Source organism: Anopheles merus, chromosome 3R, assembly GCF_017562075.2.
Source record: "Anopheles merus strain MAF chromosome 3R, AmerM5.1, whole genome shotgun sequence".
In the NCBI taxonomy this organism is placed as follows: domain Eukaryota; kingdom Metazoa; phylum Arthropoda; class Insecta; order Diptera; family Culicidae; genus Anopheles; species Anopheles merus.
In genome coordinates, this window is record NC_054084.1 from 21,663,019 (window position 1) to 21,684,288 (window position 21,270).

Below are 21,270 nucleotides of genomic sequence, written 5' to 3' on the forward strand. Positions count from 1 at the left end.
TCCAATAAGGGGGATTGTTGTAAAATATTAGACACCGGAGGGGTTTGGGCCCCATTTGGCACCCTGCTTTTGCTGGTTTTGTTGGTAAGGCTGCAATCTATTTCGGTCCCTATCTCGACTACCCAACAATCAGTTAGTGCTGGATGTTCTGCTAAGCTTTTGATGGAAAGCTCAATGAGAATGTAGAATTATTTTAAATAAAAGGTATTCTAGCTACATCTTATAGCCTATAAAGGAAAACGCAACTCAGAATCACATAGTTTTTCATCGACACATTCGTTTCTTTATCGAATAAATTACATTACACTACGAGGTTTTGGTGCAGAAGAGAACAAAAGTAAGGGAAAAAGGACTTAGAAGAGCGATCGCAGCACCGCTGCCACCAGCAGCATCACCATCGACGCACCGAGCGCACTGGCCGACGACGCGATCTCGAACACGACCGCATCGTACCGACCAAGCACGACATGGAACACCTCCGTCACCTCGTCGCCCTCCTTCATGCGAGCGTCGAGCGACGTAAGCGCCACCCGGGCCGTGTCAATGTCCTCGTGCAGCTCCTGCAGGTTCACATTCACATCGTTATCGTTCAGATTGACCACGACCGCGTACGACTGCTCGCCCTCGAGCGTGCGCGTGTAGCCAAACACATTGTTCAGCAGCACCTTCGACTCGAAGTCACCGTGCATGAACGTGTGCTCCTTGCGCAGCTTAATCAGCCGCTGGTACAGCTTGAACATACTGTTGCTCGCCGCCTTCTGGGCGGCCAGGTTCACCTCCCGATAGTTCGGATGTACCGGCAGCCACGTCTTCTGGGCGCTAGCTACCGTAAACCCAGCGTACGCCGTCGCATCCCACTGGAACGGTGTGCGGACGGGGTCGCGCGTAAACTGCTGATACACGTCCGGGTTCGTGTTGGCGGCCTGCGGGTCCTGCGTCTCCTCGAACGTAATGTCCCGGTTGTCCTCCATACCGATCTCCTCGCCATAGTACACGACCGCAATGCCGGGCAGTGTCATCTCCAGCACGGCCAGGCTCGAGGCAAGATCGCGCCCGTACCGCGAGGCAATGCGCGGACGATCGTGATTGCCCAGCACCCAGTTCGCCCGGGCGCCGGCCGGCATCGCGTTCAGCCACTCGTCAATCACCACCTTAAAGTCGTTGGCGCGCGAATCCTTCGACAGCCGGTTGATCATGGCGAAGTTGAACGGCATGTGAGCGCCCTTACGGTTCGCATTGCCGTACCAGAGCATCGTCTGTTCGAGGTTTGCGTACGCTTCCGTCATCATCAGGCGCGTCACATTGTCTGCCGCCTTGTACTGGTCGAACACATCGCGCCAGTCGTAGATGAGATCGTAGCACTCGGGCAGGTTCTGCGTGTACTTGTGGTCGAGGTTTTCCCAGATCAGCTCGCCCTTCGGATCGATCAGCTCCTCGTCACGGAACTGGGGATCCTCGTACACGTGGTTGATCGCATCAATGCGGAACCCGTCGATGCCCTTGTCCAGCCAGAAGCGGACCATGTCCGCCATCTCCTGCTTCACCTTCGGGTTGCGGTAGTTCAGATCCGGCTGCTTCTTGTCGAACTGGTGCAGATAGTACTGCGTTTGTCCGGCGGGCTGCGTCCAGGCGGGCGTATGGAACACGGATTGCTAACGGAATCAGAAACGGAAGCATTAGTACATTGGAGCAATGTGAAGAGCCTATCCAACTTACCCAATTGTTGGGCGTTCCACCGTTCACACCGTTGCGCCACACATAGTAATCCCGGTAGTCTCCCTCGTTGTTCAGCGACTTCACAAACCACTCGTGCTCGTCGCTCGTATGGTTCGGCACAAAGTCCAGAATCACCTTAATGCCGAGCGTCTTTGCCTTCTGCACCATACGGTCCAAATCGGCCATAGTGCCAAAGATTGGATCCACATCGCGGAAGTCCGAAATATCGTACCCAAAGTCCGCCATCGGTGATTTAAACACCGGGCTCAGCCACACCCCAGTCACACCAAGATCGGCCAAATGTTCCAGCTTCTCCGTAATGCCGGTCAGATCGCCCACACCGTCCCCATTGCTGTCCTTGAACGATCGCGGATAGATCTGGTAAAACACGCCCGACTCCCACCAGTCCAGCTCGGCGCTGTGGTCGTGCTGCCGGCCAGCCGTTGCCGACTTGCTACTAACCGTCGCCAGCAGCGCAACGGCTGCCAGCACTAGTGCACTCACTGCAATACGCATCACTCACTCACTGGTTCTCTGCACACTCGTGCCGCTCGACACGCAATCAATGCCGTTCGATTGTTGGGCAATCGTTTTATAGGCTCCTGCGCTGGTGCGAGCTGGCGTATCGAAATCGCGCTCGTGTGCGCTATCGAGCGAAGTGATAGGGACTGATAACCAATGGCCAATGGATGGGAGCGAGTCTTCTACGGCCAGATATGATAGCAAACAAGGGGTAAGGTGTTTCCCACCAAAAGAGAACCTAACAAAACAACAAAAACCTTTTTCTGCCAATATCTGGTAGCTTCCGTGCGCCGAGTTTTGATGGACAACGATGGTTGGGTTATCGATATTTCGTTCATTCGTTCGCATTGAAGAGCACTTGAACACGTCCGCTTTATCCGCCGAGCAGTGGAAAGAAGTGCACCAAACCAAGCTTACCTTGAGTCATCATATCATCGGCATACGAGGGATGGATTTCGGAAACGGCCAATAAATAAACGTTATCGAAATCCGGCCTTCTCGCTCTCTCTCTCTCTCTCTTTCTATTGATTAGATCAGTTGCATGTGATTCGTACGGCATTGCTAGCGTCATTTGTAGCGATGTGTGATGAATTTGGCAAGTTCTTTGTCTATTTTTGTGGTGAATTTAATCTTCCTTTCTTCACTTCAACCGCACCCAATTCGAGCACACCAACCCCGCAATAGCTACCACCATTAAGCTTTTGAATGCTCGTCTCCAAGCCATACCACACGAAAGCTCCAAAATAACCGTTTCATAAGCATCAAGCGCCACGTTGCCGATGTCTTGCAAAGATTCGCCTACTGTGTGCGCTCCCTCGAGCGACGTAAAAGCTACGCTCGCTCGTCTCGCGTGCTTGTGCACCCGGCTAACGTTGAACGTCACAGCGTGCGAGTTCAGGTTCAGCACCGTCGCATACTCCTTCTCCCCGAGCAGCGAACGCAGCACCGCAAACACGTTGTCCGGCAGGACGAACGACTGGTACGAACCGTAGCGCAGTGTGACGGATTGTTGATGCCATGCTATTAGCTGCCGGTACAGTTGGTACATCGACCGGTTAGATGACTTTTCCTGGGCCAAATTTCGCACACCATAGTTGCGGTGCACCGGCAGCCATGGCTCCGTTTTCTTTGGTGTCTTGGAAAACCCGGCCCACCCGTTGCTGTCATCCCACTGGAACGGTGTTCTGGCCGGGTCACGGGAATACTGCTGATACACCGTGCCGTTCGTGTTGTAGCCGAGCGGATCTTGCGTCTGCTTCCAGCTGATGGCTTCATTGTCTTCCATGCCGATCTCTTCCCCCTGGAAAAGCAGTTCCTTAATTAGGCTACCATTTCTCAAACCACGCACCCACACACACACACTTCAATAACCACCTACATAGTACACGAAAATCGTCCCCGGCAGGGTGAAGCAAAGCATCGCCAGTCCGGCTGCCCGCTCTCGGCCAAAGCGCGACGCAACGCGACGATAGTCCTGATTGCCCAGCACCCAGTTAGCGACACCGTTCGGGGGCAACCCGTTCAGCCACCCGTCGATCACCCGCTGGAACTGTTCCGCCCGCGAGCTGGGCCCAATTTCCCGCAGCAGACCAAAGTTTTGAGCGATGTGTGCACCGGACCGGTTCCCGATGCCGAACCACTTGAGCGTACCGTCGAGGCTACCGGTGTAGGCGGACGTTATCATAAGCTTGGTGAGGTCTTTGCCACCCTCCGCCTCCGCCCGCGTGTACTCATCGAACAGTGTGCGCCAATCGAACGTAAGGATGTAGTTGTCGAGCTGCAAGCGGGGAAAACCGTTATTAGACGAACGAAATCCGCATCCAACGCACCCAATTACGCACCAAATCTCGTGTGTGTAGGTGATTCATGTTTTCGTAGCTGAGTGAGCCTTTCTGATCTATTAATGGTTCATCGCGGAGCTGCGCATCCTCGTACAGATGGTTGACCTGCATCAGCCGCAGCCCATCAACACCCCGATCCAGCCAGAACCGCATAACATCTTCCATCTCTTGCCGTACCTTCGCGTTGCGATAGTTCAGGTCCGGCTCGGTCGTGTCGAACTGATGCAGATAGTACTCGGAACCGCGCACATTCCTGCTCCAAGCCGCCCGATGGTACAGTGATTGCTGTCGACCGTAAACCGAAGCGTTGCAACATACAACACTCACGCACCGTCAAACCGTCGCCCACTGCTACTTACCCAATTGTTTGGCACGCCGCCTTCCTTACCATCGTCCTGCTGCTGCTCCTCCTCAACGCCACCGCGCAGGATATAATAATCCCGATAAGGTTCGTTCTTTCGCACACTCTTCTGGAACCACTCGTGCTGTTCGCTCGTATGATTGGGGATAAAATCGAGCACCACCTTCAGGCCGGCGGCGTGCGCCCGCTCCAGCAGCTCCTCCAGCACGCCCATCGAACCGTACAGCGGATCAATGTCACGGTAGTCCGAAACGTCGTACCCACCGTCACGCATCGGTGAGCGAAACACCGGTCCCAGGCAAATGCCCGTCACGCCCAGCTCGATCAGATGATCGAACCGTGCCAGCAGCCCACGCAGATCGCCACTTCCATCGCCGTCGCTGTCGTGAAACGAGCGGGGTAACAGCTGATACAGGACGGCCGATTCCCACCAACCGCCGTGGAAAAGTACGTCCTGTCGTGGGAGATGCACGGTCGTTCCGCTGTCCGTCTGTGCCTGGCAGCGTGCCGGGACGGCTACCGTACCGACCAGCACTAGCACGAGCAGTGCGAGCTTCATGTGCGTGCCCGACGGGAAGCTTTACTTTCACCTGCTGTAGGGAAATTGTACCTTTATTCTCCCGGGAACCGGGCATGCTATTTATACAACCACATTTCCCTTTTAGCGGGAGGGATGGTTTCGCGGTGGACGTCAAATAGTTGGAAACGTGCCAGAAGCTTATCGCCAAATTGGATGCTCTGTGACAGGTACACGTCCAATAATGTTTCGCCCGGTTTCGTGATTCCGTTCCAAAGTTGAAAACGATGGAGGTGATGGTTCGGTGATGGGTGATTAATACTAAAGGACGGATTAGACGTTCTATCCTCTTTGGGAGAGGCAGAAGAAGAAGAAAGTTGCTTCATTTAATTATTGAATTATAAATTAGCACGCGCCGAGCTCTCGTGGGGAATGGAATGGACCAGCTACTGATTGATTCGATGTCTCCTTAGGTAGCGTTATGGCACGAAGGTCGTCCAGATCTTGTTATAAGAACAAGACATCGTTGTTCGTCGAAATAGAGCTTTTTTCTATTCATCAGCACCTTTAGCCACTTTTGCTGGTGAAGCATCTACTGCTCAGAATCAACCAACGTCGATTGATAGATGACAGTTCCGGATAACAAACGTTCATCTCCAACGATTCTTTCAAGTTCGTCCAAGTTCATTTCCACCACTTCGCCTGTTGTTCTATTTCATCTTCAATTTCTCCGTAATAATCTTAAATCCAAACAAGAAAGAGAGGAAGAACTCATACAAGAAAGAATTTTATAAATTTCTGACCGGCCTCATCTCGCAAATCTCGCGAGCGTTGCTAACAACGACGGTTCCTGGATAAAGCTAGCCGTTTTGGACGCCTTTCAACTCGATCTTACACTGACTTGTCCTCATCAATTGTAATATTCCAATAAACCTTATTATTTCTTATCTTCAACATACCGTTTTTCTTTCATAGTGCTTCGTAAAATCTCTATTCATATTGTATGTACATTGAACTGATGTTTTGCCTTTCATTTGACAATACTGTCAAGTTGAGGTTGTTTACAACTAAGATTAAAAACAATTCCTTAATCGACTATTTTAAACAAATGATTCATTCTCTATTGGCGTCTTTAAAAGCCTTTTGATTGCATCAATTGGGTTGTTAAAATTCCGATTTAAGGCTCAATTTCCTCCGATATCAGATTAAGCCCTAGCCCCCACCATATCTTATCGGACCGCCTTCATTGATTCACGTTCCCGGTGGCTGATTATTTCCCGTCACGTTCTCCAGTTTCGATCGGCTTTGGAGCGGAAGGGCACAACCTTGACATCCGCCACTGCAACAACAGGAACAACAAAACCACACAGTGCAAATTCACCAAACACCATCACCACCAGCTACATCCTGTAATCGCGAACGCACTAATTGTTGACAAGATGTTTTACAATCAAACACAGCTCGGTTTGCTTGCCCACATTCATTGATTGCCCACTTCGGTGCAAATTAGCGCAAGCCACTTCAAAATAGAAAAAAGGAGATAGAAGTATGGGAGGTCGGAGGGGACGGGGGTGTCTATAATCAATCAAAGCGATAAGACACGTTTCGGCATGACCTCTTATCGTGCGATAATTGAAGACACACTTCTATTTCGGCACCAGTTTTGCGCGCGAGCGGAGGCATTTCGCAACAGCCAGGACAATGGTAATGCCACCCGGCCAGCGGGGAACTTTCGCGAACCCGGTGGGGGCTAGCTTTTGTTTATTGAATAATCTTGGTGACATAATTCATCCTCAGGTCAGGGGCTTGCGTGGCTGCCCCAGGGTGTGTAGCGGGGGATCAAATCAGTCATTGCCTTTTGATTAATTAGACGTGTTTCGATAAAGCAATTACGCTGAGAAGGATTGTTTTGGCCTTTGCCTTTTTCTAGACACTTCAGCAATCTGCATACCCACAAATCACAACACTACAAACACAAACTCTTTATTAAGCAAGATTATCATTGAATAATAAATTAGAATTGATCCTTACCCATCGATTAACGCAGCCTGATTAGGACAGAACCACGAAACCTTATAGAATACACCCGAAAAAAAGTACTAAATTGCAAATATTTGGGATTTTACTACGATATTTTGCCTTCCAAGAATTTCATTTATTCACACTAATCACACTGCAGAAAGCTAAAAACTCAACTAAGCTATTGTGCAATCAACCAAACACACTCAAAATCACACGCAAAACACTAACAAATACGCAAACACTACTCCTCGGGGCCTACTGCGCTGCGCTGTGAAGGAAAGAAATTAACCGTAATTTTAATTGTAAGACTTCTTCGCATAAAAGTGTGCCATGACGTCGTGCTTTTCCGTGTTTAAGTCTTCCTCTTAGTCCTGCCTGCGCCCGGCGCACGAAACCAGTCCGTCCTTCCCGAACCATCGTTAATGCGCTGTCCCTGGCGGCCGCTTGTGGATGTCATTATTTTTTTAAACTACCCTCGGCCAGTCCACTTGCCACGCTTTGCCATGGTGCCCGCAGCCCGTAGTAGCTGGAACCGAGCGCAATTATGATAGACGCAATTACTGCAGCGTCCTTTACCGCACTCCAGACGGTGGCTGCCGTTGGGTGCCGCTCCCCATCGAGGTTTCGCTGTGCTCTATGATGAGGTATGGCAATTGGAAGAGTGAGAAAGATAGAGAAAGAAAGAGGCAGAAAGAGAGAGAGAGAGAGAGAAAGAGAGAGAGAGAGAAAGGAAAGAGAAATTTAAAACCAGCACAACAAAACACGAATATGTAAAAACAAAATGGAAGGCAAGCGTAATCCCGCTGTGAAGTGGCAGGTTCTTCCACTCGCACAACAGAAATGAACGAAAAGATAGCATTTTATTGTCCTTTTTTCATAGTTCTAAACAGCTCACAGAAACGAAACACGCACACACTGAGCAGCGGAATGAATGTGTGCGCAAAGCAATGCCCCATAAAATGATGCATGATAAGGGCACGCGCTAGCAAAGTGACCCTGTACAGCGAGAACCCCGCTACCGAAATCCCCCAAACTCGGCACCATTTGCAAAGAAAGTGAAGCTTCACTTTTTAATTAAAGCACACCCTTTGCTTCGCCCTTCGAGTTGTCCCCGTTGTGATCCACCGGGTACCCATCCAGATGTGTCCTTTGCATACACACGTGTTAGTGTCTCTGTCTCAGGTATATGACCCTGAGTAAGTGGGCCCCGAGACCGACGGTGTCTTGTTTCAACCGGCAGGCAAATTGGAAAACGGGCACCACCAGCATACACCATGGTCGGTGTGCTTGGTCACTGTGAAAAGAACAACGGTGTGGCGGGATTTCTCTTTTTTAAATAGCCCAGCAAGCACTTGAAACTTCCCTAGATTAACGAGAAGAAAGAAGAGATCCCTCGGTTCCGTCTCGTAGCGGGCAGGATCGGGGGACCGTAATGAAAATGTCATGCTTTATATATTTTTCCAGCCCACTACGGGTCATGGCGCCGCGGCTCGTTTCTTGTATAGGATTTCTTCGGAGCTTTGTTCTAACGTTTTGAAAAAAAAAGTTAGGTTCCAGCCGTGCCTAGCAACAGCTGCAAAATGAAATGGTCCAATTAATACGATCATTAATTTTTGTTGAGTGAGATTAATGAAGCACCGTGACGCGGTTCGAGCGTGCCTTACGGCATATGGAATAATTGGATGTAGTGTATGCGATTGGATTTTTCAAGATGCGGTACCGGTCAGCTGTGGTAAAAGTGATTTTGAGCTGTAAAATTAGCGAACCCATTTGATTGAGTAATCAGACGTTTGACATGCTGAACAATTTGTTGAAATAGCCATAACTATTAGTAATGATCATAATTGCTTAAATTAACACATGCACTGTGGATTTTGAACAACGTTACTTGATTGCCAATTGCTTTGGTTTGAATGCTTTACAAGGTTCAATGTTTTGGTATAACTAGTTAATTTGGCCAGGTTACAGGGTTATGCAAATAAAGTTTTAAAAGCCAAAAACAATCATTTCGAAACCCAATTAAAATTAGTTGCTTATGACTTATACCCCGTAAGAGACCTAAAACCAAAACTAAACCCATACTGGTCCTGACATCAATACATCACCTTTTCTGGTTCAAGAAGTGTACATGACCTAATGTCTTCAAGCCCGGCACTGAACCTGTGCAGGCCCAGGAACCGATACTGAACTTAAATCGATTCAGGAACCAATACTGATCGTACCGGTCCTCGAATTGATCATACCTGCCCCATAACCTATCATGAACCCATAACGGTCCTGGTACCTGTCTATAACCCATACTAACCCTGGAACCGATCATGAACCCATACCTGTCCTGGAAGCGATCATGCGCCCATACTGATCCAGAAATAGTGCTCGATTTCATGTCTTTCCTGGGTCCGGTTCTGAAACCCTTACAATTCTAATTCCAGTCGACAAACCATACCCGATGGTAAATTGTGTAGGTGTTTCTTAAGGGAATAAGAAATGGTATAGGAATTCGGCGTAGGAATTAGCGTAGGAATTAGTGTAGGAAATTTATTAGAAATTGTATAGTGATTTAGTTAATCATAATTGATATATTGGAATTGTTATGCCAATTTTTATATTAATTTTTTATTGATGTTTTTAAGATAAAAGTTTGCTGTCAAAATTATCTATATATCATAAATTAACTCACAAATAATCAAATTACAGACTGCTCTAATACTCTTGTAAAGCTTCATGCACGTTATCACATATTTCCTGTTGAATGGTTTGTTTATCACATAAATATTTAATGGTTTCAACTAAATTGTTGAGATTTCTGATACAAACAGATGCTTTGGAGGAAAAAAATGTTTGCCTTAAAACCAAAGTTGACCAGCAACAACTATAAAAGGCCGATGACAACACTTGTAACTCCGTCAAAGTTTGATATGATCACCTAATGACACAGTAATACTCAATTCAAATTACTTTTTGAAAGTTCTTAGCATTTAACATAACAATAATATAAAAAAACGATGCAGGAGAGATTTCCTCTGACTGACCAAATAATGCAACTGGTTTTTTTCACAATAAAATTCTTGTTTTAATCATCACTTATGCCTGCCAATTGAATTCAAATAACACAATAACAAGCTAGTATTAATATTTTAAATATAACATTCCATTACGTGATTGTTCGAACATGTCCAATTTCGACTAAATAACTGCGTTTTACCTGTCGTGCATGACAACCTCTCTGAAACAAAACCATCCCACAGCACTTTAAACTTTTAATTTCCTAATGGTACATGCAGGCCGGCCCGCAGCACTTACCAACACATCAAGCTTTCTAACTGAACCATTTCAAAGGTCAACATAAACTCATAATTTTAAACTCAATTTTTGCTATTGAAAAGTCACGAACGAGTTGCCCCTTGAGCGTAAAGGGAAAAGCAGACCAGCAGCAAGAGAGAGAGAGAGAGGCAGAGAGGAGAAACATGGTTTGAATCGGAAACTTTTCTAATTCTAACACTGTTACTGTTTTGTTTAGCCAAAATGTGCACCTTTATGCTCTCGCCAACACTGGCACTGGCTTGTGTGTGTGTGTGTGTGTGTGTGTGTGTGTGTGTGTGTGTGTGTGTGTGTGTGTGTGTGTGTGTGTGTGTGTGTGGTGTGTGTGTGTGTGTGGTGTGTGTGTGTGTGGTGTGTGTGTGTGTGTGTGTGTGTGTGGGTATACAGTTTTGTTTTTATTTTTCAAACAAATTCAATAAAACTTGGCTACCTGCTGGGTACAATGTAATCTACCGAACACGGCAACCGGCACGCTTGGAAATTTAATTAGGAGTGTGTGATTTTTAAATGTAATCGCAAAACTTCATTAGCCGAAGGGCCAAACCATTTTAACCACGCATGGCTGAACACAACGTACAAAAATAACAAGGTGTGCATTACTTCGATGTCTGTGTATTTCATCTACGCTTTTCTCACACTCGGACTCGGTAACGGACAACATAGTAACATTAAGCGGCAGCTAATCTATGATTTACCTGGACAGCAGTGGCACACTTCGTAGGACCAGTCCATCGTATCCTCCCACGATCAGCTTGTCCGCTTGCACGATATCTCTAAGGAAATGGAAAGAATCGAAACAGAAAACACATTCAGAATGTTTAAATATTGAAGCATTCGCCACGAAACGGCGCCCTTGCTACTTACCCCACCCGATAGTTTGACGCGGAACCACTCGAAGCAACCGTAAGCTCGGCCGAAAGCTTCGGAAACACCGCCACCAAATCCACCGTGCGCTCACCCCCAACCAAATTGATCACCACCACGAACGTGTCAGCCTCCGCCAGCTCACGCACGTGCACAACAACACTGCTCGAGTACGGCACAAGCTGAATCGAACCCTTCCGGAACGTTTCGTGAGCACGCAGCGCCACCAGCGCCTGGTACGTTTTGTAATGGCTCCGCTCAGCAACCCGCTGGGCAGCCAAATTCAACTCGCGATAGTTCGGATGCACCGGCAACCAAGTCGTTGGGCCGCTCGAGAAGCCCGCATTCGCCGTACCGTCCCACTGGAACGGCGTTCTTTCCGGATCGCGTGAAAACACGATGAATGCATCACTGGTACCGGTGACGGAATCACCACCACCACTGCTGATCGCATCCGGATTGTCCACCATGCCAATTTCCTCCCCATAGTACGTGACGGCAATGCCCGGCAGCGTCAGGAGCAGCGTATGGATCGCATCGATCCGCTCCGCCCCGTACCGGGTGCCGACGCGCGGCTGATCGTGATTGCCCAGCACCCAGTTGGCGGTGGCCCCCACCCGCGGCATGTACGTGAGCCACTTCTGTATCGTGTACACAAAGTCCTGCGCACTGGAGTCTCGGTTCAGGTCGGTGATGAGCAGAAAGTTGAAGGGCATGTGTGAACCCGCAGCGGCTCGCGGTTCACCGTCCGCCTGGTCGTCGTCGTCCTCCGCGTGGTAGTACTTCATGGTGAAGGTAATGTTGGCGTACGCTTCGGTCATTATGATGCGAGCGTCGCCTCCATGCACGCGGCTCCAGTCATCCAGCAGCGCTCGCCACTGGTACACCATGTCGTAGTCTTCGAGCTGGAAGTAGTGCAGGAAATATGAACTAAGTAAGCGATTTGCAAGCTTAAAGTTACCACCGCACTGTGGAATCGTGACTTGTTACAGCAAGCACTCGATGCCCTACCAAATCCTTCGTGTAGATGTGGTGCGTAAAGCCGTAGGACAGTGGATCCCGGTCCGTGCCCGTTTCCGGCTCGTCCGGAAAGCCGTCCGCCTCGAACAGATGATTAACGGCATCGATGCGAAAGCCGGCCACACCCTTGCGCAGCCAGAACCGCAGCACCTCGCGCATCTCCTCCATCACGGCCGGGTTGCGAAAGTTCAGGTCCGGCTGCTGGGCGGTAAACTGATGCAAATAGTACTGACCGCGGTCCGGATGCAGCGTCCAGGCGGAGCCGTAGAATACCGATTGCTGGAGTAGTTGGGTTAGAGAAAGGAACAGGAGAGCCCTTTTTTTTCTCGGTCCTTTGGAGTGTGCAGCAAACAGCCAAACTTACCCAATTGTTCGGTGGCAAACGGGCCGTCCCATTACCGTTTGGGTCGACGCGCCCATCCTGCCACACGTAGTAATCGGTGTACGGGTGTTCGCGCGCCACCGACCGCCGGAACCATTCGCACTGGTCGCTCGTGTGGTTGGGCACAAAGTCCAGGATGATCTTGATGCCGAGCCGCTCCGCTTCCGCCAGCAGCGCCTCAAAGTCCTCCATCGTCCCGTACTCCGGCTGGATGGCGGTGTAGTCCGCAATGTCGTACCCGAAGTCAACCATCGGCGATCGGAAGATGGGCGATAGCCAGGTCGCACCAATGCCGGCATCCTTGAGATGCTCCAACCGGCTCGTTATGCCGCGCAGATCGCCCACCCCGTCCCCGTTCGAGTCCATGAACGAGCGCGGGTAGATCTGATAGAATACCGTCCTTTGCCACCAGTCGTCGTTGGAGGGCGGTGTCGCGTCGTTGGTTTGACTTATTGCTAGCAGTAGCATGATGGGAAGCCACTGCCACCACCATGATGCACCGCAGATTGGCTGCCGCTGTTGGTTCACCATTTGGCGCTGGCGGCGGTGTAAGTCACGTACCTTGCGGATGATTTATGCAAATGCGAGAATCAACTATCACCTTTCCCTTGTTTGAATGGGTTTGCTTTTTATCCGGTGCGGGTTTAAACGGTGCAGCGAACCGAGCGCGGCGAGCAGAGATTTTGAATAAATTTAATCGCACGCCGTACCGTTTACCATACTTGTGGTTTTTATGTGTGTGTGTGTGAGTGTTTGAGTGAAAGATGCACCCTGCAGTTTCGGTCGTTGAGGGTTCAGCTAGTGAGGAAGAGAGTGAAAGAAATAGGGAGAAATGAGATTGTGTACACTTGCACTTCGGTTTGGCATTGTATTGTGTTTGCGTTGTTTGTTTCGTTACGATCGATAGATCACACTCGGGTCGACTGCACACCTACTGATAGAGCAGAAGGAATGCAGGCCACCAACACGTACATGCACGTATCAAAATAAACAAAATACTATCTACGGCATGGGAAGATGGGGCAGTGTGGACATGCCAAAGAATAAATTCAAAATCAATAAAATACAAACATTTATTAATTTGAAGATTAAAGTTTAATATTCAAATAAAGACTAGGTTTACGAAACCCGTCAATTCGACGGAATTTGAGTTTCGAAGTGAAATACGAAAATTACCTTTGATATAATCCTAATTACTATCTACGAATCTCGTAAAATTGGAAGATGGGTTGATTGCGTTTATAATATTTAGTTAAAGCGTATTTGAGATAACTAAAGTTAGCTCAAACAGGATAGACGCCCGTAAACGTAGTGTTATTGATCGAGTTAAAGTGAACGGAAATTTCTATTTTTTCTTGGATTAATTCTTCTTCTTTGGCTCAACAACCGATGCCGGTCAAGGCCTGCCAACCCACTTGTGGCTTTCAGTGACTTAATGATTTCCCCCATAGCAGGATAGTCAGTCCTACGTTAACAACAACCCATGACGGGCATGTTGTTAAGTCGTACGAGTTGACGACTGTACCATGAGACCGGCTATCGCTTCTTGGATTAATTACACATACGTAAATAAAGATGGTATATTGTAATATGCATCTATTTAATCTGAATTACATACAAAAGTCCAGCATAATTTGTAATAAACTTACTTCTCAAGCATTGTAGTGAATTAACCGCTAAATTTTAATGTTTACGCAAATCAGGAATCACAGGAACCTATATTCAATGCAAAATTAATATAAACAAATAAACGAATATAAATAAATTTGGGCCGGTCTCGTGATACAGCCGTCAACTCGTACGACTTAACAACATGCTCGTCATGGATTCAAGTCCCGAATAGACCGTGCCCCAATATGTAGGACTGACTATCCTGCTATGGTAACAATAAGTCACTGAAAGTCAAGCTCACTTCACTAGTTAGTGGGTACAGGCAGGCCTCGACCGACTGCGGTTTTTGTGGCAAAGAAATAAATAAAAAAATAAAAAATAATTTTTTTAAATATTTAAAATATTTCTGTTACCTCATTGTTATCTATTGTACCATAACTGCCCCGTAATCTCATAATTATGTTCAGTTCTAAAGAAAGATGACTCAACAAAACGAACACTTCTAGATTGATGTCTAATGCACTGCACCTCATTGCATACATTCAGGCGCTTTGGATGCTGAGGCTTGTTCAAGCGTGTTTAGATCACATTGAAAAAATATTTAACTTTTAAAGAGCAAAATAAAATACATTCCCGTTCTCCGTTCTCCATGGCTATGTGCGGTCAAGCGTACAGCTCCGATATCTTCAATTCGATGATTTATGGTCAACTGGAAATAACACGCATGCACACACACATCTACAGGACAGGACAGAACAGACATGTGTTCAGTGTCGCAAAAATGCCATAAGACATTCTGCACCAAAAAAACGAGGGGAAAAAACATACTACAAACCCCCGTTCCGAAACGATTCATTTTCGTCTCCTTTCCGGCATTGCCTTCCTTCGCTCACTTCCGTCACGCATCCGTTTGCTTTTGCTCCGCTTCCCCGCGTACGGGCACAAAGCGTCCGAGCAAGGCAACGACCCGTAACACCCCCAGGTTCGGAAGGAATGTTGTCTCTACATTCCACTCAACTGACCGTCCCTTTTCTTTGTCCCACCACCAAAAATGGGTCACGAAAGCTCACTTTTCGGGCTTTGAGCCTGAGGTTTGAGTATGAACTTTTCGACCACAACGAACCACTTCACTGCGAAGCGGTGCTTTAACGCCCGGCTCAACAGAAGCTAAACCATTTAATGGGCTAAAACTTTCTGCTGCATCCGCTTGAGGTCGACGATTATTGCCCTGTCTGCATACATAAAGACCCTCCAATGCAATGCGATCGTTGGCTTTTGTTTCTTAAGCAGGGGGAAACTCATCAATCGGCAAAATGTTTGCACCACACGCAAGCGAACGGAACCAAGTCGGACAGAACGTACCGGAACCGGACCACCGCTGACAGGCTTTAGCGACACACATACACACACACACACACATACACATTCGAGCATTCAGCTCCACAGGGTGCTTCTCAAGCTTTACAAACGAAAAGAGAAAGAAAAAGCACACACACACCAAACCACCAACTTTCACGCTTCGCTGGTCGTGCGAGCCGATGGATGTGTTTTGTCGTTCTGTCTTGGTCGCGGTGTACGGATACCGAAAGCATCGAATGTAATGCAAATTTATGGAATATTTCACTGAAAAAATTACTCTCCCACCAGTGTGCTGATGTAGCCCAAAAAAACCCCCTCGCAAGCCCCTCCAAACGCACGACAAATATGGAGACGCTAAAGTTCAAAGCATTTTCCGCCAGGTAGCAAGGTACGGTATGTAATTGAAGTTTGATTCCGTTCAGTGCGGTAGCGACTTACTTTGGATGTTTGTTTTTTTTGGTCCTCCCCATGTTTGCTTCTGTATTGCCCGCCGGGCCAGCAATGGCAGACGACGGCATGTATAAAGCAGACGTCATGTGTCCTGCGGCAAATGCGGCGCAGCACTAAAGCACGAACTCAGCGAAACAAGCGGTTCGCGGTGCGACGGTAAAATCGGTTTTATGGATGAACTCTAGCCGGCGTACGGTTTATTTTCTGGATTTGGCAACGAGGGGAATTAAAAAACTTTTACGTTGCGCGTGTTCCGTTTTTTTTTTCGTGTGTGCTACAGACAGCATAACTTCTATCGTTTCTGTCCAGCAGCATGGATTTAAATTGGTCGTTTTTTTGTGCCTTTTATATCATGTGTAGCACTTTGCTGACAGTCGTAAAGTTACATCGGCAATTTAAACGGGATTATTTTATCTTGTTCTTCGCCAAAGTTACGCTGAACTTTGCCGAGGAAAATAAGCTTTAAAGCAATTAAATACTTTGAGGTGAAAAGATCGAAGAGCAAGCTAATACTAAATATGTGCGAAACATTAAAGTACAAATTCTTATATCACAATTTGATTCAACAAATATTTACCTAACACTTCAAGCTTTACTCAAGACTCCAGAAAACTGAACTTCATTCGCCCCAACAAAAAACCAAGTTTACCATTTACAAGTAATAAAAATAAACCTTTTACCATCTTATCAGCCCATTCCTTGCAAACGATAACGGGTATTGTTATGCCAGCAAAACTTTCTCTGCCAACGTCGCTGCGAGCGCACAGCCGCACACACTTCAACCTGTCCACTCCATCAGTTGACCGGCTCAGGCTCCCACTTCAGCCACCGTCCGAAAGCAAACGCTGCCTCGGGGGACGAACGCTCGTTATTAGTATCATATCGTAAACGAATTTATTAGTATATTTTACGGCTAGTGACTGACCGGTCGAGCAGGGAGCAGGAAGCAAGGAAGAGAATGTCTGTGTGAGAAGTGGAAGTTGTTAGCTAACCTTCTTAGCTCAGTGCCGGGCTTTTTTCCCTTTCTTTTTGTCTGGCTGGACCCGAGTACGCTGCGTAAAAAACGACTTCGTACACCGCGCAACCATACAAACCACTGTACATCGTCATCATATTACCAATGTTTGACCATTATCATCAAGCATTCTACTCTGTCATCTGTGTGATATTGCTATCGGTATCGTCTTTACAGCGCACACCAGCCCAACAACACCAAAAAACGAAGCTAAATCTTACGCGGAAAATTGTCTCCGATTCGCATCACAATGCGCGCTACGTTTTCCCGCTAAATGGACACTGTGTAATGAACGAAACGGCCGCGGTGCCGTTTCAGTTTTCCCGTTTGGCGGATTTGCAGCTTGGCGAGCGCGTAATATGAACGCCGATTTTTTTTTTTTAGCAGCAACGAGCGCGTATCAAATCACGCAACCGGCGAAATCACGATGTTCGTTACCCATCGCCCATCATTTATCTGTCTGGTGGGGTTTTGGGTTCGACAAGGGCTCGGCTTACAAACTCGTCGAGAGTGTTTTTCTTTTTTCTCAAAAAAAAGCCATTTTCGATCAGCTTTAGTACCGACACCTAAAATGGTCTGTCAATGGATGTTCCCCAGGAGTCGCACTACGCACGTAGCGCATGCTTCTTTCCCTTAATCTTTACAAAGTTATGAGATTGTCTATACGTGTGTGTGTGTGTGTATGTATGTGTTTGTTTGTTGAGGGGTGAGATTTCTCAAAATCTCTATCCAATCATTCGGCGACGGTGTAATCTTGTCTTTCAGGGTTGCTCGACGGCGAGGTGTTTGGGGAGGTTTTGTCGTACCCGTACGTGATAAGAATACGGTTTTGATTTTATATCCCTTCGTTCTACGGCACCGTATCGAGGATGTGGGTCTGTGTAAGTTTGTTTCCCTTTTTTTTTTCATTAGCTGCATTCAGCATTGATTGGATTTTGATTATATTACACGGAAAGGAGCCAAATTTTCAGCTCAACTCCTGTATGTCTGCCACGATTCTGTTGCAGCATGACGTTTGAGCACACCAAAAAAAATAAGATAAAGAATGCTCTATTTCTCATCCTGCTCCAGTGGCTTATTTGAATAGAAATTATTGCACGAGAACCTTGACCTTCAATCAGGGAGTAAATTGCTAACGAGATATCATTACAACAAAACAAAGGAAACTCTAAGTTAATTTTCTACAACACAGAGCATTTCTATGTTTTCATTATTCCGAAGGATTCCATTATTCCGAAGGAAAAGACTTCTATTTTCCAACCAACTTCAAGAACCGCTGCGAAAGCTTTCATTCAGCAAAAAAAACTCACTACAGCTGCTGCACTAGCAAAGCTTCTTGCTTAAGTGAAGGCATCGCATTAAATTAAAACAAAATCGTACCTTCTTGGTTCATCGCTTTCCCGTCAGCTTTCCCGCCCAAAACGCATTGCATTTCACTTTTTCCACTTCGAACTGCATCATCATTCTGCGGTTGAAGTGTGCAGTGCGCCGCGCGAAAGCTAACGACTTGCCACGCTCTGCACCGCAAGAACAAGACGACCGCCACGGTACGCTGTTGTGATGAAATATGATGAAAAGCACCATCGGGTTGCACGCTGCAATACTGCAACCACTTAAGCATGCTTATAACGCATTTTACTTCGCCATGCTGCTAAAAGGCTGCCTGCTTGGGTTTTTTTTTCTCTTCGTCCATCCACCTGGCTACCGTTGACGCGCTCTGGCAACGCAAAGCACACTTCGTTTCGATCGCCCTAAAACAAAGGAACACAGCCGCACATACAAAAGCTCTTTTGATGGATGAAGCGGAGTGAAGCAGCACAGCGACAGCTAGTTACCCGCAAAAGTGGAAGGAAAATGAGTTTTATGCCACAGTTGTTCGGAAGCGAGGAGGTCCGGGTTTGCATTGATGTACCGTAACGGTGCCAAGTTATTTATTCTCTCTTTTTGGCGTGCTGTAGGCAAATGGCCGTATTTACAAACAACGAAAATAGACTCCCCGTATACTGTTGTGGTGGTTAAAACGGCATGCCAAGCAGCATGCTGCGTTCTGTGGCTAGTTGGACAAGAAGTTGAACCTTGAATGATGCATCTAGTTTTGTGTTTTACTCACCAAATGCATTATTGTACTCCGAAAATAAATTGAATTCATATCAAATGATTTATGTTTGTGATGTTAGGGAAATTATTGAGGTTAATTTGATGTATTTAAAATAAAACAAGCGGCTCTGATGTAATATCCTTTTCACGCTTTTGTGTTGAAGTTGAGCCTTTTTATAATTTTTTTATTAAACTAACTTTAATGTCAATAGACATACTCATAGACAAATAATATTAAGTTGATTATTTTATTAGCTTTGTATTTGTTATTATTAGCTTTTTCACACAACTTATCAATAAACACTTAGAAAATTTATTGCTTATTTTTGAAACATGGAAACATGTTATCCAAAAGATCAACACCTTTACAAGCATACTTGATAGCAATGGAATAAATATTGCCAAAGAGCAAAACATTCGCAACACAAAATTCAATCAACGTACCGACTTGGAAGCTTATTCACACTCTCAAGTAAAATCCGTAACCCTTTTTACTGCTGCAATCAATTGTTTGTTGCTTCATAGCATTGAATATGTTATCACTTTTACCACGCCAGCCAAAAAAGTACGTAGAAAACCCAACTTTCCCCATTTCTCGACAACAATTTTCACTGCGCAAACGAACTCCGGCGTACTTTGCATATCGAACGAATTCTTTCCTTCTTTCATTGCTTGCTCTCCGTCTTTATATCTCTCGCTCTCCCTCTTTTCTTCTCAGTACAAAACAAACCAACTGCTTACAAATCGAAACAAACTCCCAAGTCCCCGAACCCCGGTTCTGGTCGAGTGGAAAAATGCTTTCCCAAAACTGTATTTTCAGCCGTTAGCCTAGGTCTACGTTTTTCTCACGTTACACGCTGTTTTGTTCTCGCGTCGCGTTGCGAGTTCAATCACCGGAGGTCCAATTTTCACAGCATCAAATATTCGCGACCATGAATGCCCTCTTCTCCTTCGGCGGGATAGACCCTCCACCAGAACCAAATGCAAACAACCATAACTTTCCATTAATGGTTGCTGCATGCCTCTTTAGCTACCGGTTGCCCTTTCCCGGTGATGGCTCTTCTCACACCCTTACTCTACCCTTTACGCGGGTTGAATTCCCGAGCATCAAATATTAATGGTCCCCATAATAACTTTGCCACACTCAAATTCATCCACGTACTAGCACCACGTTCAGTGCGTGTGTGTGTGTGTGTGTGTGTGTGTGTGTGTGTGTGTGTGTGTGTGTGTGTGTGTGTGTGTGTGTGTGTGTGTGTGTGTGTGTGTGTGGTGTGTGTGTGTGTGTGTGTGTGTGTGTGTGTGTGGTGTGTGTGTGTGTGTGTGGTGTGTGTGTGGTGTGTGTGTGTGTGTGTGTGTGTGTGTGTGTGTGTGTGTGTGGTGTGTGTGTGTGTGTGTGTGTGTGTGTGTGTGTGTGTGTGTGTGGTGTGTGTGTGTGTGTGTGTGTGTGTGTGTGTGTGTGTGTGTGTGTGTGTGTGTGTGTGTGTGTGTGTGTGTGTGTGTGTGGTGTGTGTGTGTGTGTGTGTGTGTGTGTGTGTGTGTGTGTGTGTGTGTGTGTGTGTGTGTGTGTTGGTGTGGAAGAGCGTGCCCACCTGAGCAAGGCGACCAGCTTCATCCATGCCCAAAACTGAGCCGAAATTTTCCAACCATTGCAACCGCCGACGGAAAAGGTTGTGATAAATTATACCGCTTCGCGTACGCACCGTGGGGACACGGAAAAAGGACACGGAAAAAGTCTCAAGCCTTGCGCTTGTTTACGCTGTGCCGGCTGAATCAGCAGCGGATAGGTGAAACGTATTATCAGCACCTTTACAAAGGGCCAAAAATCGGCCGGCTTTACTGGGGCAGGGGAAAGGTTTATTTGTTCAAATCAGTGCCTCCACTCGACCCCCTGCTGGGAGTGCAACGAGCCGTGAGAATGCGTACTCAACGGCACGATTTTAATCACTCATGTAATATTAATCGACACGACAGCGCGTTTGCCATTTGTTTGCGTTAGCTTAATGATTCTGTCGTTAAAAATATTAATTTGTCATCGCTCTGCGAGGGAAAGGTCACTCAGATAATGATAATAAAGAATGCGATGTAAATTGTGTTATCGTACAAAAATGGATAAATATCAATAAAATAAACTTAATATTAAATCTTCAAGACGCTTATCTAATATCATGATTA

The 21,270-nt window shown here is 46.8% G+C and overlaps 2 protein-coding genes across 20 annotated transcripts in view; one reads left to right on the plus strand and one right to left on the minus strand.

Moving 5' to 3' along the window:
* LOC121595846 (calcium/calmodulin-dependent 3',5'-cyclic nucleotide phosphodiesterase 1-like) overlaps positions 1-21,270 on the plus strand; it is a 269,467-nt gene that overhangs the window by 197,061 nt on the left and 51,136 nt on the right. The window lies entirely within an intron of this gene.
* LOC121595854 lies at positions 258-13,224 on the minus strand. Its single transcript, XM_041920154.1, is given in 11 exon segments — positions 258-1,652; positions 1,717-2,286; positions 2,963-3,538; positions 3,617-4,015; positions 4,080-4,364; positions 4,439-4,846; positions 7,475-7,613; positions 10,996-11,073; positions 11,165-12,069; positions 12,176-12,463; positions 12,549-13,224. Coding segments are annotated over 11 exon segments (5,496 nt in total). The 5' UTR covers positions 13,098-13,224; the 3' UTR covers positions 258-353.